The 18543-nt window shown below is 45.6% G+C and overlaps 1 protein-coding gene across 1 annotated transcript in view; it reads right to left on the bottom strand.

Moving 5' to 3' along the window:
* The window catches only part of ola1 (Obg like ATPase 1), a 165881-nt gene that overhangs the window by 72262 nt on the left and 75076 nt on the right, over positions 1-18543 (bottom strand). Inside the window, exons 5-7 of the mRNA XM_033023932.1 lie at positions 17590-17765; positions 15609-15689; positions 15299-15396 (exon numbers count right to left, since the gene is read on the bottom strand). Coding sequence (XP_032879823.1) covers positions 15299-15396; positions 15609-15689; positions 17590-17765 — 355 coding nt within the window. The remainder of the gene's footprint in view (positions 1-15298; positions 15397-15608; positions 15690-17589; positions 17766-18543) is intronic.

The raw sequence follows: 18543 nt of genomic DNA, 5'->3' as shown, positions 1-18543 counted from the left end.
CAATAACTGAATAATGCTGAATGCTTAAGAACTTAAGTATCTTAAGTGCGATACGAACGTAGCATTTGGGAGAATGGCTGAATGGATTTATTCGTAAAAATGCAAAATACAATTTAATATGCTTTTCCAATCTCTCTATCTATCTATCTATTCCTATCGAATAATCCACATCTGCCATGTGAGGGCTCTTCTGACTGGCAACCTGTTCGGGTTACAAGAAGTACCCAGGAAAGGAACCCTGCCAAAACCTGGGGAGCACCTATATTAAGATACTATCACTAACTAGTTACACTGCCCAAGTTAAATCCACTAAATCCTGAGAAATGATGCACAGAATCAATAGTTATAAAACTCTGATCTTGGATGTGGTTATATTTGTGTGTGTATTTGTGTGTTTTTCTGTGATTCACATCTCCTCTAAAACACGACGTACTAACGGTGACATTTTTACATATTCTGATAGAGATTTACCGCATGATCTCAAAAGTCGCCTCATCTGAAAATTTGATTCATTTGGATTTAACTTGAGTTTTTTATTAAAATTGTTCACAAATCTGAGATCTTTTTGAAAGCTAACGAGCTGATGACGTCACAATGGCTCTGCTCCTCGCGGCCAGCTGCGCAGAGTTTTCAATGCGCAGCCTGCTGGCCACTGTTTTCCACGAGCTGCGAGTTACATGACCCCCCCGCGTAACTCGCACTCGGCCGGCCGTCCTCAGCGCCCCGCCCGCAGCCCCCCCAGGGCTCTGGATTGAAGCCACTGAACACCCAGTAATTTGGTTGGGCTTCAGAGGTCCCGAGAGCTGCAGAGGCCCACCGTCCGCTCGCCGAGTTCAAGTCCGCCCTCTCCCTCTCTCCCCCCTCCTCTCCCCCCTCCCCCAATTTAAATGTGACACTAGCATGTTTGATTTTGTGCACGTATAAGCTTTGTTATGAGCAATTCATATTGTCATGAGATAATGGCCACAAAGAACTGGACTAAAACAGCTTGAATTAATTTTATACAGGGCCTACTTGGCACCTTCTGACACTTTACTTCTTGTCCTGCATATCACAGCTTCAAGTACACATCCAAGTACTCTTTGTATGTCATGGAAATTTCTGCTTCTGCCATTTTGCAGGCAGCAAGTTCCATGCGTTTACAATCCATGCCTCTGATAAAGGACTCTAAACTTCTCTTTGTGAATAGTGCACAAATCAATTGTCCGAGAATTGATAAACCATTTCTTCCTGTGCCTATGATTTGGCTATGCTTAAATAATATTAAGACTGCAGTGGAATTAACAAAAAACGATGAGTTAAACAATCTCTGCAGACTCATGCACAGTATGATTTGACTGAAGAACACGCAAACAAAGGTTTTCACTTTAATTCAGTACACATGACAATAATGATCCAATTCCAGTACCAAAATTGGAGCTAATCGGTGTCATAAATTCAGGTTACAAATAGGAAAGATAATTAGACCAAGATGAGGAGAATAACATTTTGTGAATAACTATTATAGTACATAAAAGGATATTAAATTTATTAATTACTGGACCAACTGGGACCCGTTGGGACCCTGTCACACGCGAGGCCTGATCCACCAACGCAACCCACTCCCCAAAGCAATATTCCACCACTCACCCGTTCCCCATATTCCAGTACTCACCCATGGCCCCCAACTGTGCAGGGGCATATCGCCCAGCACTGCCCCTGCACAGTTGCTTCGAGGACTTTAAAAAATAATGCAATTGCTCTCTACCCCTCCTGTTCAGCTAAAAACTTGCTGGAAGGACTGAATGTTCCTCGATTGCAACTTTGTTGCAAGCTGGGCCAGCAAGGATTTTGGCTGCTAAATTTTTCTTAAACTTGAATTTCTAAAGTTAAAATTTATGAATAACTTGTAAAATAAAACATCAATCTGAACGAAACTTGACACAGACCACCACAGGACAATGTTGAGTAAGGTGGTGCAAAAAAAAAAAAAAAGCTTTATTGTGTATCGTTTTGGCGTAATTTCAGGATCACATGGGATTAGATAGATAGACAGACAGACACAAACAAGATGAGAGTTTTAAGTGGAACCCGTTGGGTCCCTGTCACACGGGAGGCCTGGTCCACCAACGCAATATTTGACCATTCACCCATAGCCCCCATGGAAGGCCTGGTCCCCCAACGCAACCCGTTCCCCAGCGTAAGATTCCACCACGCACACATTCCCCCAACGCAACCCGTTCCCCCAAAGCAATATTCCACCACTCACCCATAGCCCCCAACTGTGCAGGTCGGCTCATTTTTTCACCCTCCCTCACTTTAAACTTTTTAAAAAATGCAATTCCACTGAAATTTAATGTGATGTAGGCAATCTTTTGTTATCCAAATCTAATCATTAAACTTTGCTGTGCTGGGTTAGGCTGGCAGATTCTTTCTCTGAAGGACATTTACGGTGAAGGACTCAGTCTTCTGGGATAGCAACATTGTAGCCGGTAGGGCATTGTGACGTCATAGCTGGTAACTGCCTAACTGCCAGTGCATATTTGGGTGTAATGTCCACTGTAAGACCCTGTCGTTCCGGAAGTGGCGGCGCTGTTAACAGCTGCGGCTCGCCTGCAGTCCGTCTGTCTTTACTTTTTTCTGTTGTTTTTTTTGTCTTGTTCTGGTTAAGTTTTAGTTTGTTGGGTTGTGTTAGAGGGGGTGAAACATGTTCTCTGTCTCTTCCTTTGGGGGAATGCGACTTTTTCGTGTCGTATCTCCCTTCTCTGCCTCCGTCTGCGCTGAGGCTGGCGGCCTCCAACCTGCGACCGACCCCGAGGCTCCGGAGGCAGAGCCAGCCAGGACTACCAACGAGTGGTTGGCCGTCTTCGGGGCTAAGGCAGCGGTGGCCCGACTTGCTGATGCGGCGTTCTGGCTTTCGGCGGCGGCCTGGAGCTGATGCAGCGGGGCTCGGAGCTGAGACTGCGGGACCCGGAGCTGGGGCAGCGGCCTGGAGCTGGGGCGGCTGCCTGGAGCTGGGGCGGCGGCCCGGAGCGGAGACTGCGGGACCCGGAGCTGGGGCAGCGGCCTGGAGCTGGGGCGGCGGCCCGGAGCGGAGACTGCGGCACCTGGAGCAGCGACTGCGGGACCCGGAGCTGGGGCGGCGGCCCCGAGCTGGGGCAGCGGCCCGGAGCGGAGACTGCGGGACCCGCAGCGGAGACTGCGGGACCCGGAGCTGGGGCGGCGGCCTGGAGCTGGGGCGGCGGCCTGGAGCGGAGACTGCGGGACCTGGAGCTGGGGCGGCGGCCTGGAGCTGGGGCTGGGGCTGCGGCCTGGAGCGGAGACTGCGGGACCTGGAGCTGGGGCGGCGGCCTGGAGCTGGGGCGCGGCCTGGAGCTGGGGCGGCGGCCCGGAGCTGGGGCGGCGGCCCGGAGCTGGGGCGGCGGCCCGGAGCTGATGCTGTGGCGGGCCATCTCGGAGCGGAGTTGGCGTTCCGGCTTTCAGCGGCGGCGACAACACCACGGAGGTCCGCTGGACTGGAGGGCGGCATCTTCGGCCTGGATCGATCGCCTCAGTGCAGAGGGAGAACAAGGATGGAAGAGACGGAGATTAAGACTTTGCCTCCATCACAGTGAGGATGTGCTTGGTGAACTCACTGTGGTGGATGTTTAATTTGTGTTTATTGTATGTTTTGTTATTATTGATTCTGTGTATGACTGCAGGCAACATAATTTCGTTCAGACCGAAAGGTCTGAATGACAATAAAGGATCTATCTATCTATCTATCTATCTTGTGACCGGCACAATGAATACAAGTCTGCAATTTTGTAAGAAAGATTTAATCAGAACCATCAACTGAAACTTCTAGAAGGTCACCTGACCTCAGTCACGAGGCACATGCACATAAACCAGCTTCTGCTCTTGGCCTCAAGGGGCACTGGCATTTACATTACATTAACATTACATCTCCCCCTTCACTTTATTTACATCACATCTCCCCATTCACTTTGGGGTCAATACAACCTATTTTCAATACTAATAACTTGAACCTTTAATCAATTTAATGTGGATAAAGTACCACAATTAACACAGTGCTGTTCATACCAAACTATAAAATAATTGCCTAACTATTTTACATAACAAGTCGTGTTGGGGGTTTTGACAATCGCCCACTTCTCGTGCAAGTCGTATTTTCGACTCGTTCTGTGTTGTATTTTTGTTGTGTGTGAGTGTGGCTTGGCACGCTTCGAGCAGGTTCCCCCACCACATAACCTTGTGATGCGGCCTGTGATTGTACTCTTGAGTCTAGGAGACTGGCTCTTTCTGGGAGAGGGGCTCCTCCATGTGGGAGTTTTCGCGGTCGTTTGCTGCGTGTTGCCAGGGCATGGCTCAGCTGCTTTGTGCGCAGTTCGTATGTCCTTCCTGTTTCTGCGGTACTTAGTACCGCTCGGTGTAGAAATGAAGTAGCTCCGAGGGGATAGGGTTTCTCGTGCATTCCGGCCACGTTGCCACTCGGTTGGTTTGGCACGAAACCACACCTGTTGTTGTAGTTCCAGGCGCAGCAGCGGCTCGGCGCTTGCCTTCTCATTGAAGTATGGTGCCTGTTTTTCTTGCCGGACGGCCAGTTGTGGTCCCATGGGAGGGACATGACAATTTGCTTCTTATCAGTCTACTGTTCAGTAGCTGTGAGGGGGCATAGCCGCATGTCCCGTCAAGGGGGGTGTTGCGGTATTCGAGGATGGCGTACATCGGGTCATGGCCGCTGCATTCCTCATGATACTTTTCATGGTTTGCACACAGCGCTCCATCTGCCAGTTGCTCTGTGGATATATGGGACTTGGGGTGACATGGGTAAATTCCCATTCATCCTGGAACCTGCGAAACGCAGCAGTCAAATTGTCTCGTGTTGTCTGTCATCACCAAGTCAGGAATGCCATTCCGGGCAAACATGCCCGTTATCTCGCGTATCACCGAATGTGACGTCATGTCTGTCAGTTGCGCTATTTCTGGGTACTTGGAGTAATAGTCCACTACAAGCTAATGGTCAACTCCATCCAGATGGAAGATGTCTACCCCGACCTTAGACCAAGGTCAGCTGGGGATGAAGTGTGGTTGTAGCGGCTTGCTTGCTTGTGCTTTCCTAGTCGTCTGGCATATCGAGCAAGTTCCCACTGTGTCCTCAATCTGTGCATTCATTCCTGGCCACATAAATAAATTGCGGGCTCATTGTTTAAGTTTCGCTACTCCCAGATGTGATTCATGTAGCGCGTTCAGCATCCGCCGGCACATGCTTTGGGGGACTATGATTCGGTTTACCCTCAAGACTAATCCATCTACTTCAACCAGCTCGTCATGGTATGCATGAAACGGAGTCAAGTCCGAGAGCAGATCAGGCCTGTTACTAAGCCAACCCTTTCTTATATACTCGCACAGTGTGAGAGTTTGATCTTTTTTAGTTTCAGCTTTGAACTGTGCATGGCACTCGTCAGACATGTGTAGGATGGCTTCTACAGCATGTATCACGTTCGGCAATGCGGTATGCTCATCCGCAGGCGTGTTTGCACTGGGCAGCCGGCTCAGGGCGTCAGGGACAAATATTTCACGTCCCGGCATCCACTGTATTTCCAGATCGTACTGTAGCAGGTGCATTCACATGCGCTGGAGTCTGGGGATTAATAGGTGTAGCGGCTTGACAATGAAGTCATGAAACTTTTTCTTCAGCAGTTGTATTTTGTCACATTCCTCCGGGCAAACCGTAAGGTCTCATAAAGCTGCTGAGCGGCCGGCCCCGCCACGTGGAGGAATGTTGCACACCAAATCTTTTCTGGCTTACTCGTCAGTTCTGTTGCCATCTCGTACAGCTGGAATGCCCTTATCTAGTCCTTATAATTCTTGGCCAAGTTCCCTTGCATGGAACTTCTAGTGGTCCCGGTGGGTTGAGTCCTGCCATTCTTTTATTTTGTTTTTTTTCTTCTGACACCATGTCCACTGTAAGACCCTGTTGTGACTAGCACAATGAATACACGTCCGCCATCTTGTAAGAAAGATTTAATCCGAACCACCAACTGAAACTTCTAGAAGGTCACCTGACTTCAGTCACGAGGTACAGGCACATAAACCAGCTTCTGCTCTTGGCCTCAAGGGGCACTGGCATTTACATTACATTTACATTACACACCACTCACCCATCTGTGCAGGTCGGCTCATTTTTTCACCCTCCCTGATTTTAAACTTTAAAAAAAAATGCAATTGCACTAAGATTTAATATGATGTAGGTGCCACTGACAAGGCCATCTTTTGTTATCCAAATCTAATCATTAAACTTTGCTGTGCTGGGTTAGGCTGGCAGATTCAGTCTTCTGGGATAGCAACATTGTAGCTTGTAGGGCATTGTGATGTCATACAATACAATACAATATACAATTTATTGTCATTTGAGCCTCAGTGAGGCTCAAACGAAATTCTGTTTCCACAGCCATACAAACAAAGACAATTTCCTAGACATACACACAATTTAATTCACACAAACATCCATCACAGTGGACCCACTGTGATGGAAGGCAAAGTCTTTTTTCTCCCCTGTTCTCCATGTCTATCCCAATATCCAAGCCCCAGGCGAGCGATGATAAGTCCCACGGCCATTTTAGGCCGTGCCGGGCGATTTACGGCCCTGCTCCCGGTCTAAAAGTCACAAAGTTGGAGCCCTCGGCGGGCGCTGGAATGTCCCACGGCCATGAAGCCGCGCCGGGCGATGTACGTCCCCGCTCCAGGTCGTTCCAACCCCGCGACACGGGCTGGAGAAGTCGCGTTGCGGGAGCTCCGGGAAGCGGTCTCTCTCTCCCCCCGGACCCGCGAGCTCCCGATGTCCCAGTCCACCGGACCTGCGGCTGCGTTGCTGGAGCCTCCGAGCCCCAGGAGTCGAGTCGCAGCAGCGAGTCACCACCGCTCCCCACGCTCCGAGGCCGGCCAGATGGTGAGTAGTTCGCAGCTGGTAACTGCCTAACTGCCAGTGCAGATTTGAAGAAATTCTTCTCAAAGTGGGTTTTATAAACTTTAAATGTCAATAACTCGTGAAATATAACATCAATGTAAACTAAACTTTATACAATCGACCACGGGACAAAGGTGAGTAAGATGATGCAAAAATTTAGCGCTATCGTGTACCGTCTTGCTGTTGTTCCTGGAGCTCAATCACTCACACGCACGCAGACACGCACACAGAAAAACAAGATGAGAGTTTTAGTAACATATATACTGGTCCAACTGGGACCCGTTGGGTCCCTGACACACGGGAGGCCTGGTCCCCCAACGCAATATTCCACCACTCACTCAGAGCCCCCACGGGAGGCCTGGTCCCCCACCGCAACCTGTTCCCCAACGCAATGTTCGACCACTCACCCATTGCCCCCACGGGAGGCCTTGTTCCCCAACGCATCCCGTTCCACAAAGCAATCTTCCACCACTCACCCGTTCCCCCATATTCCACAACTCACCCATAGCCCCCAATTAGGGGATCACCCGTTCCCCCAACACAATATTCCAGCACCTACCCATAGCCCCCAACTGTGCATGGGGTGTCTCCCCCAGCACTGCTTCCCCCTCCTCTTGCTTCAAGGACTTTAATAAAATAATGCAATTGCACTTCCCCTGCCACCCTCAGCACTTCCAATTCCTCTGGCCTCTCCCCCTCCCGTTCAAGCACTTGCGGCCACGACCACGACTAAATGTTCTATGATCGCAACATTATTGCAAATGTCGGGTGGAGGACTGAGATCCCATTGTGATGTCATAGCTGCAACTGCCAGAACTGAAGTGTTGAAGTGATTCTTTCTCATTGGATTTAGTAAACTTAAAAATGTGATAACTTGTGCAATATAACATAAATCTGAACAAAACTTGATACAAACCACCACGGGACAATGGTGAGTAATTTTAGCGCTATCGTGTACCGTTTTGGCGTAATTTGGCGACATGACCGAATCAGAGAGCACAAACATGCACGCATGGAAACAAACAAGATGAGAGTTTTAGTAATATACTAGACCAAGTGCAGACCCGTTGGGTCTGTTTCCCCAACCGCGTTTGCGTGGGAGGGGGGGGGGCTGAGGCATCACACTCACATTAACCACCCCCCAAACACACAGGTGGGGGGAGGGGGGGGATGTGAAGAGGGGAGGGAGGGGAGGGAGAGGAGGAGGAGGAAACTGGGACAGATTTGGGAGGGAAAGGAGAGCGGGGTAGGGGGTGAGAGAGGGGATGGGAAGAGATATGTGGGGGAGGGGGAGGATGGGGAGGTAGGGGAGGAGGGAGGGAGGAGGGAGGGGTGGGGGAGGGGTGGGGGAGAGAGGGGAAAGAGTGGGGAGGGAGAGTGGAGGGGAAGGGGGAGAGGTGGTTAGAGTGGGGAGGGAGGAGGAGAGGGGTAGCGGGAGTGATGGAAGAGGGACAGAGGGATAGGGGGAAGGGGGGTGGGGGTAGAGAGGGAAGGGGGTGGGGTAGAGAGGGAACGGGGGTGGAGGAGAGAGGGATGGGAGAGGGGGAGGAGAGAGTGGGAGAGAAGTGGTAGAGAGGGAGGGGTAGCGGGAGTGGTAGAAGAGGGACGGGGGAGTGGTGGAAGAGGGACAGAGGGGTAGGGGAAGGGGTGGTGGAGAGAGGGGAAGGGAGCGGAAGAGAGAGGGGTGGGGGAGGGAGAGGCGTGGGGTAAGGGGATAGAAGTGGAAGAGTGGGGAGGGAGGGGTAGGGGGAGTGATGAAAGAGGGACAGATGGGTAGGGGGAAGGGGGTGGTGGTAGAGAGGGAAGGGGGGTGGGGGAGAGAGGGATGGGTGGGAGAGGGAGGGGGGTGAGTAGAGGGAAAGATAGAAGCATAGAAATTAAGTGCAGGAGTAGGCCATTTGGCACTTCGAGCCTGCACCACCATTCAATATAATCATGGCTGATCATCCAACTCAGTATCCTGTACCTGCCTCCTCTGCATACCCCCTGATCCCTTTAGCCACAAGGGACACATCCAACTCCCTCTTAAATATAGCCAATGAACTGGCCTCAACTACCTTCTGTGGCAGAGAGTTCCAGAGACTCACCACTATCTGTGTGAAAAATGTTTTCGTCATCTCAGTACTAAAGGATTTCCCCTTTATCTTTAAACTGTGACCCGCTTGTCCTAGACTTCCCCAACATCGGGAACAATCTTCCTGCATCAGACAAATGCAATTCAGGACTTTTCACTTCACGAGCAAAGTCAGAATGACGGTTAGTGAAGAATTCGAACAATCGCGGAGCATTCAAATGCTGCGCGCGCCTCCTGCACCAAAGGGGGGGGGGGGGGGGAGCGTGTGTCGTCACACACAAAGATCTTTGGTCACACACTATGCACGCGCCTCCACAAACAGATGAGCGTCTTCTTGAATGGAGAGCGCGTGGCTGTCTCCACAAACAGTCACATACACTGTTGACCTGCACCCGCAAAAAATATTTTGTGTGGAAGGGGAGGAGGAGGGTGGAGAGGGGGAGGAGGGGGGCGGGGGGAGGAGGGGGGGGGAGGAGAGGATGGGGGAGAGAGGTGAAGGGGGGGGGGGAGATGGAGGGGTTGGAGCGGGCGTGCATGAGTCGAGAGAAGAGAGAAGGGCAGAGAGAGAGAGAGAGGCTGGTACAACAACAAAAAACCTGGATAAACTCAGCGGGTGCAGCAGCATCTATGGACTGAAGGAAAAGGGCAAAGTTTTTGGCCGAAACCCCTTCTTCCGGGTTTCGCTCCATAGATGCTGCCGCACCCGCTGAGTTTAACCAGGTTTTTTTATGTCTACCTTCGATTTTCCAGCATCTGTAGTTCCTTCTTAAAGACAGAGTGTGCATGGTAAGGGAATGAGGAGGGAGAGGGGGAAGAGTGTGGAGGGAGGGGGAGAGTGGGATTGGAGGGGGAGAGGGGTGGGGGGAGAGAGGGGAAAGAGTGTGGGGGGGGGACTAAGCTATAACAGTAAATTAAACATTGTCACTAATGCCAGCGTGTTGTAGAGTAATCCCTTCTGATTTGCTGGAACACAAAGAAGGACCCCATGAAACAACTAACTCACTTCAAAAGTGCATAAAGACCGTTCCCTACCTGTAGCCCCCAGGGGAGATTTTGTCGTCGAAGTCGGGTCCCTGCCGTCTTAAAATAGCGTATCTTGAAGTCGTCGAAGTCGGGTCCGTCTCGGCAACGCGTGGGGGGGGTGGTGGGGGGGTTCGCGGTGCGGCATCACACACACGAAGCTTCGACACACACAGAGCCTTAAAAGTGTAAATGCCCGACCTCTTTTCCGTTTTTCTCTAATTTAATTAAGATGTGCAGGTGGTGTTCTTATCGAGGTTCAGGGGTGAATGACGTAAATATTTTCACACAATATGGGAACATCTCATGTTGTCTTGAAGGCTCCTCGGCCCACATCTGACTCTCTGTACTGTCACTATGGCAACGATGTCTATGAGCACTGGGCATTGTGACATCACACGATGGAACGTTCACCATTGGCTGGGGCTCCTGCATAGGCATATGTAAATGGGTCCATTCCGATTGGGCATCTGTGAGCATCGGGCATTGTGACATCACACGATGGAATGTTCTCCAATGGCTGGGGCTGGTGATGGCATATGTAAATGGATCCATTCCGATTGGTCATCTGTGAGCATTGGGCATTGTGACATCACACGATGGAATGTTCAGCAGGGGCTGGTGCTGGTGAGGCTTGTGTGGGTGAGAAGCCAGTTTAGTTGTGAGATTTTTGGGGGGGGGGGGGGGGGGGGGGTGGGTAAGGTTTTGATTTAAAACGTGCGCTTAAACACGACGGAATGGAATGAGAAGCGCATACTTAGAAAGAAAAGCGAAATCTCTGCCGAAGTTGAAAAGACGCGGGCGGTCCTGCGTCCGGTTTTGGAGTTGCGGAGAATCAAAGGGAGCGCGCCAGCAAAGGGAGTGGGCCAGGCTGCCGGACGGACGGCCGGACGGAGTTCCGTTTCGGAATCTGGGGCGAGAGTTTTATATAATAATAGATAGTAGACTAAGTGGGAGGGTCCTTGTAACACGGAAGGCCTGGTCTCCCAACGGAACCTGTTCCCCCAATGCAATATTCTACCACTCAACCGGTCCCCCAGAGCAACCCGTTCTTTCTTTCTAAAGTTAAAAATTATGAATAACTTGTAAAATATAACATTAATCTGAACAAAACTTGACACAGACCACCACAACACAATGGTAAGTTAGGCGGTGCAAAAATGTTAACGCTATTGTGTAACGTTTTGGCGTAGTTCCGGGATGACATACACGCAGATAGATAGATAGAAACAAGATGATAGTTTAGTAATACACGAGACCAACTGGGACACGTTGGGTCCCTGTCACACGGGAGGCCTGGTCCCCCAACACAACCCATTCCCCAACACAATATTCCACCACTCACCCGTTCCCCATATTCCACCACTCACCCCTAGCCCCCAACTGTGCAGGGGCGTATACCCAGCAGTGCCTCCCCCTCCTCTTGCTTCGACGACTTTAAAAAATAATGTAATTGCCCCCTCCCTCTCCTGTTGAGCTCAAAACTTGCTGGAAGAACTGAGTGTTGCTCGATTGCAACTTTGTTGCAAGCTGGGCCAGCAAGGATTTGGATCCCAACAGCAATTGCCCCCGGATTTGGATCCCAACAGCAATTGCCCCCTCCCCTTCCTATTCAGGTAAAAACTTGGTAGAAGGACTGAGTGTACCTCGATTGCCACTTTGGATGCAACTTTGTTGCAAGCTGGGCCAGCAAGGATTTATCTGTTAAATTCTTCTTAAACAAATTTTTTAAACTTAAAAATTATGGATTAAATCGAAAGGTTGTGCAAAAAATTTAGCGCTACCGTGTACCGTTTTGGCGTAGGTCCCAGATCACATATGGATAGTTAGATAGATAGTTCGATAGATAGTTAGATAGATAGATAGATGAGAGCGAGAGAAAGGAATTTGTTCATGTTCCACATGTGCTACACAAATAAAAAAGACAAAATAATTGTCTATATTTAATGCACCTCTGGCAAGGCAATGACTCTTCTAAAATAATGCAATCTTTAAGCATCCTGAAAAGTGCATTTATAAACTGTTCTTAAACCTTTGCTTGCCACAAAAAAGCTATCCAAAAAAGAGCTAAGGGACAAACAGAAATTACATTATACTGACTACTCTCACCTTTTTCATAGAATTTGTCCCTTAATGAAGGCCATCATACCCATCTATTAACACCACGCTATCAATGAAGAATCCAAGCCTGTACCACAGCAGTTGCTTTACTATTATACAGAGGACACCATAAGTCATGTGTAAATAGAAATTTTTGCTCCTTCAAATAAGTCATGTCTTTCAATTCCAATGAAATCAATAAAACATACGGGCGACAGCCATCTAATTGAAAGAAAATGTCAATTTCACGTCAGTTTATTGAAATCATCATGTTCTTTAATATTGAAAACAAGGCATTAAATAAATGCAAATATCTCTTCTGAAAAAGTGTATATATTTGTCACATTAAAAAGATGCATTGATATTTATAAATTAAGCTACAGGTACACAACCTTTTATCCGAAATTCCGGAAACCGAAAAGCTCCGAAAACCGGACATTTTTTTCAGGATGTCGTCTGCACACCAAAGCTCGCGTTTGGCGCCAAACTTGACCCGAAACGACCCACGGTCAACCCAGGTCTGTACTACTGTAGCTACTTAACATCTGTAAATCATTGCTTAAATGTTAGTCAGTTAGTTTGGAGGTCTTTTATGTGGTGTGGGGGGGGGGAGGGGGAAACATTAATTCTTAGTCCCCTACCTGGTCGGAGAGGCAGCATCCCTCCAAGCTGCTTCTTCACCCCGTCCTCGCGGCCTACCATCGAAAATGGAGCGGCATTTCCTGTCGGGACCGGCCGGGACTACAGCTTCGGCGGCGCAGCGCTGGGATACCAGCGGGGAGCGGGCGATGCCTTACCGGGTCGCCGTGCAGTAAGCTCCGGAGCGTTGTGACCGCCGACTCCCAACATCGCGGAGCTGGGGCTGCGGGCGGCGCTGGATTTGGAGCGCCGCGGAGCCAGGGATCGAGTTCGCCGGGGTCGGAGCTCCAACTGGCGCGGCCTGAGGGCTACGAGTGCCCCGGTCTCCGGTCTCCGGGGAGGAGGCAGCCGCTCCAGACTTTCCCAGCCGCTGAGGAATTGTTTCACCTGACGCTGGAGTTTACGGCAAGAAGGCCCTGAAAATCATCGGACTGGCTACTGCATGGAAGTATATTTTCATGTGTTTAGCTAAGTTTGAGCCAGTTTATGTTTAACATTTTACTTAATGTTTTATCTTTTTTTTTAAATTATTTATTCGGGGGAATCAAGAATCCCCGAGCTAGGCCACCTAAGGCCATGTAGCCCCGCTAGGGTGACAAGAGAGCGCTACCTCCCTCACCGAGTAACTGCCGGGATCGAGGCGCAAACTCGCGACCTTGCGGCCACGAGCCGAGCACTCTACCACTGAGCCACCCGGTCCCCTGTAATGCTTTATCTAAAAAATGTTAAAATCTACGCTAAAAATCTTCCATTCCGAAATCCGAAAAATTCCGAAATCCGAAAAGTGTCTGGTCCCAAGGCTTTCGGATAAAAGGTTGTGCACCTGTACTTATATTTTGGAACTTCAGGTAATACAAAATGAACTTTCCAGCATTAAGTGTATTTTTCCATATTCCTTGTGTATTTTAGCAGACATTCATTTCATAAAAATAAATACCATTAATTTAAAGCAAATGTTCCTTCAGTGAACTAAGGTGCATGAAGATATTAATTAAGAAACAGCCAGCATGAATGATAACTGCACTTATCTTTCACATCTGGCATCTCTGTCCGTGCACCGGTACATTGTGATATTATCTTGAATATACAAACCTACCATTATCATACTTCTAAAATTTATTTTTTAAACGCTTGCACATAAATTTTGCAGAGAAAAAATAGCATTTCAGTTCTGGTGTGATCTGTATCGAAAAGAAAATAGGCACCCCACCCCCCAATTTTAGTAGATGCCTTTCCCATAACGCAATGCTTCCACTCATAAATGCATGACAAAAACTTCCTTAATCATTATTTTTACGGGCAGGCACATGCAGGGGGGTAGTCAGTGACTTGCTGGAGGGAAAACAGGAACAGCAGGCAGTAAATTGTATAGGAAAAATGGCTATGTACCAAATTTGCTTTTGGAACATCACCTGTTTGTAATGTCTTTGATCCTCTGACAAAGACAGATAACAGTATGTTGCACATTTTTAATCCTATGATTGAACAATGGATTATGACCCTCACAAACAAGCTTCTTTCTGTTTTAAATTAAGGTTTGTGATATTTGGCAAAATTAACTCTTTTCACAATACTAGTTCAAATCAAAAGTACAATTGTTCTAAGTAAAACAGCAGGAAAATGTCTCCTGTAAGTTTGCTTATTATTAAGGTTTATTATTGACTGTACAATTACGGCCACTTTTAATCAACTCTGTACAAGTGTGAAATGCTTTCAGATTCAGGAATATGTCTCATATCTAATAAATAATTTCGAGTTCAGAGAGCAACAATTAGTCTACAAAATAAAAGAACAATGAAGACTGATATTTCAATCAGGGCCATATAGTAAAGGTTCTTATATATTGATTATTTCCTACTGCTACTAAACATGGAAATGAAGTTAAAATATTAATCCATGAAGAGACGACAATTTGTTTAATATTGTCTCTACTTCTAAAGTTATTTTATTCTTACTCCTTTTGACTAGGCATAATTTCCTCATTGATCCAGCTGATAACAGATGCAAAATAATCCCCAATGGCTATCATACCACTCGTGTGTAGTGTAATCTAAAGTAGAACAATTACTTTTATTTCCATGTGCAATTAAGAAATATTCTTTAGCCCTCTGTATTTCTAGATTTCATTTCCTTTAATCAGACAATTTCCATTCTAAATATCTGCTCATTTAGGTACAAATGAATAAATTATGCATTGAGAACACTTTTATCTTATAAAATGTACAATTTTCTTCAATGAAAAGGCAAAACAAGGAACCATTAAATGAGTGCACCTGATAATAAGGTTATTCTTTAAATAATACACTACCATAAGCTATAGTGACAGAAGTTTATTGAGCTGGCATTAAAACATGGTTCTCATTTTAAAACTGTTATGAGTCATAACAAAAATTGTTTTAAGATTTGTTCTGAGGAACATTTTCGTAATTAGCGTTTACAGACAAGAGCACAGATCAACAACCACATTACAGGACAATGTTTGGACTCCAATTACCTCTTTCTAGTCGGAAACTCACCATTTATTCTTTCTTCTAATGTAGTCTTTCTCAGACAAGTTAACCAAATAAATCATTGGTTTTGAAGTCAATAGCAAATGTTTATTCAATACTTCAATCTATTAAAAGAGAAAAAAATAAATACATTTGTTTCCAAGTTAAAATAAACCAAATAGTTTTCAATTTAACATGTTTAGTCCTATCACAGGACATTTAAAATAGCTAGGAAATTGACAGTTCTCTTCAAACAACCGAATTGCAAGATTTCTATAGAACAAAATGACATCTAACATAGTTTATTAAAATAGTACATCGCTCATCCATGTCTTACCTCCTTATCGTTCCAATCAGGATAGAAGCGCACGTGTTTCTTTTCATCTATAATCCAGTTCTTCACTTTGAACATTATATCCTGGAAAAGATTGCACTAAAACAGATGCATTACCATTCATAACAGTAAATCAATGCAGGAATAATTAGGTAATTATTTTCCTTTCTCAAAATAATTTATTTTAAAACAAAAGCTTCATGGGATGGAAACAAACTTGTTAATTTTCACTCGAGTAAAGATTTCACAGAACATCTTTTGCTGAAATATGTAATTTCCTCCATTAGACTGACTGGGAAAGAAAATGAACATAGGATCCAGGACTGAAATAAATAATGACTAAAGGCAAGGGAAATGAAGGGAGAAAGATAATCTAAATAAAACATTCAAACTTTTCCAACCTCTCAAACGTGAAGATGGGCAAAAGCTTATTCTGTATTTGCTTTTTGCCGATACCTCCCGACTTCCAGAAAATGAGAATAGGAAAAAATCACTTCAATTGCACAATAGTAACAGAATCATGCTGGTGATCTCCAACCAGCTGCATTCAGTTTCAGAACATCTTTCTCAACAGGAAATTTAAAAGGTCTTCTAGTTATCAAACCAATGAGCATTCAGAAGGTGCAACTGCAGGAAGAGACAACTTTCTTTGTTTCTCTGTCCTTTCCTTAAAGAAAGATTAATCATCTGTGAAATGGAAATGGCAAACAGCAAGTGACACAAACTGAACTCTTGAAGCCTTTTCTTATCCATTTCACTGCTCTGAATCGAGAGCTGCATGTGGCACAATTCCCTTTACAAGCAGGTGTTAATAAAAGGCAGGCAGGTTTAAAAGGTCAAACTCGACTCTTATGTATAAAAATGCACATTGCTTCTTTTTGATAAATGTGTGATAGAAATATTTTAACAAAAATATTAAAGACAGAATACAGACTTTAAGATTAAAATATAGAATTTAAGAATATTTTAAGAGCATCAGTTTCTAAGCTCCATTCTATGAAATTGGCAGCCTCCATACAAGATTCAATTTTATAAATGCATGACCATTTTACCCCAAGAAACAAAATCTAATTTTACTATTGGCTAATATTACGAACATTAACATTGAAGAAAAACATGCAAGGTCTGCAAAGTAGTAGATTTTCCTCTTCCAGGAAACCTCTTCATGACTATCACAATTTTTAAATTTAATGACATGACACTAAAAACTTACACATACATTACAATATGAAAATGCTAAACATCATGCTCACTAACTATTCTGTAAAGCTTAAAAAGGCGTTCAGGAGATTTCAGTTGGCATCTTTACATACAACCTTTGACAAGTGATGCAGACCATTTTTATTCATTGCTTAAAATTGTCAGCAATTATGTGCGTCATTGGCCACCTGCAAATTCTGAATGCCTGCTCCAGCCATCATTGCAAAAACCAATGTCAGGAGGATTAATCTGAGAATACACCGAGTCCCTTAATGGTTTCAGCAGGTGAAATGGCCCAGCTGGTTAATACAACAAAGAGTCGGGATAGCTTTATCAAGATAAATGACAGAGAAAATAATGAAAAGGCCAAAACTTTAACTTGTAGAACAAAAATGTTCTGCACTAGTAAAAATCACAAGTTGGAATTATTTTCCCGAGCTGTCACATCAAGCAGTAGGCTTAAAGATCTGTATAGCTTTCCGAACATGTAAAAGGCCTGTCCAAATACTTTCATTAGCCTGGCATTCTGACCTGAGGTTACCCGTTGAATGAATAACTCAGTGCTAATGATGTCTACAACTCCTGGCCACAGACTTTTATAATTTATATACAGAAATATCATGTTAAACTCTGTCCTTTAATACAACTGTCAAAGAAGGACCATGGATAACAAGTAGAAAGTCGACTGACAATGCATTTCAATTATTTCACACACAGCTGGGGAGCTGGGTCAGTGGGGGGGGGGGGGGGTGACTGGGGGAAAAGTGGTTGATACTTTACTTACATATTCTGGTTTTAGTTTCTTGTCACCTCCTCTTACTGCCACTTTCTCTAGTTTGTCAATAATGGGCACAATTAGCTCTTCATCCTTTAGTCTCAGTTCTTCGTGAATGATTTCAATATCCCGAACAGGATCCACACTCCCTTCAACGTGAACAATGCCATCATCCTCAAAAGCTCCTGAAAGAGGCATTTTAAATGACATTTTAAACTTAAGATTTGTTAATGCAAGTTATAGATGTACCTTTACAGAGTGCATTGATATAAAAATAATAATAAACTGAAGATAGCAAAAGTGCATTTAAAAGTGTACCAATGCATTCAATTTCTCATTTAATTTTGAACCCCACCATTCTTGTTTCTATAAAAAAATTGTGCAAATTGTAAAATAGTTGAATTCATCTGCCACAGCTCTTCTCGGAATCAAATCTATTTTATCATTCTAGCTCCAATGGTGATTAGATAATGAACCATTCAGACACACAATTTACACAGCAGCTAATTTCATCGCCCTGATTCCAGGGTATAGATTTTAGGGAGCCGTGAAAAGAGCAAATGACGGCGCATTTGCCATTTGTGAGTGACAGCGATTCACAGTTTGAAGAAATGGTTCTGGCCCTTATTAGTACACATGCCATTATCACATATTTAAAGTACAGATAGGGCCATAATTTTAAATTGCCAACTGGAAATAAAAGTGTAAAACAACCAGATATTACTGGAGTCTGTGTACTGACTCATGCCCTTCCATGTCATTTTTATTCAGTTTATGCAAACAAACTGCATAAATGTAATTCCAAAGAATCCCATCTATAAATAACCAACAGCCAAAGAAAACCGAAAGAAAGAAACAACTATCAAACAACATATCAGTTTAATATAAATTGCAATTGCTGGACAGTTATTCTGAAAATAATAAATTGCAGTGAACATAAAGGCCAACCTTACAAGTGAAATA

Source organism: Amblyraja radiata, chromosome 7 (assembly GCF_010909765.2).
Source record: "Amblyraja radiata isolate CabotCenter1 chromosome 7, sAmbRad1.1.pri, whole genome shotgun sequence".
NCBI lineage: Eukaryota > Metazoa > Chordata > Chondrichthyes > Rajiformes > Rajidae > Amblyraja > Amblyraja radiata.
The sequence above is the reverse complement of the archived record's forward strand: the minus strand, read 5'-3'. Positions and strand labels throughout refer to the sequence as shown.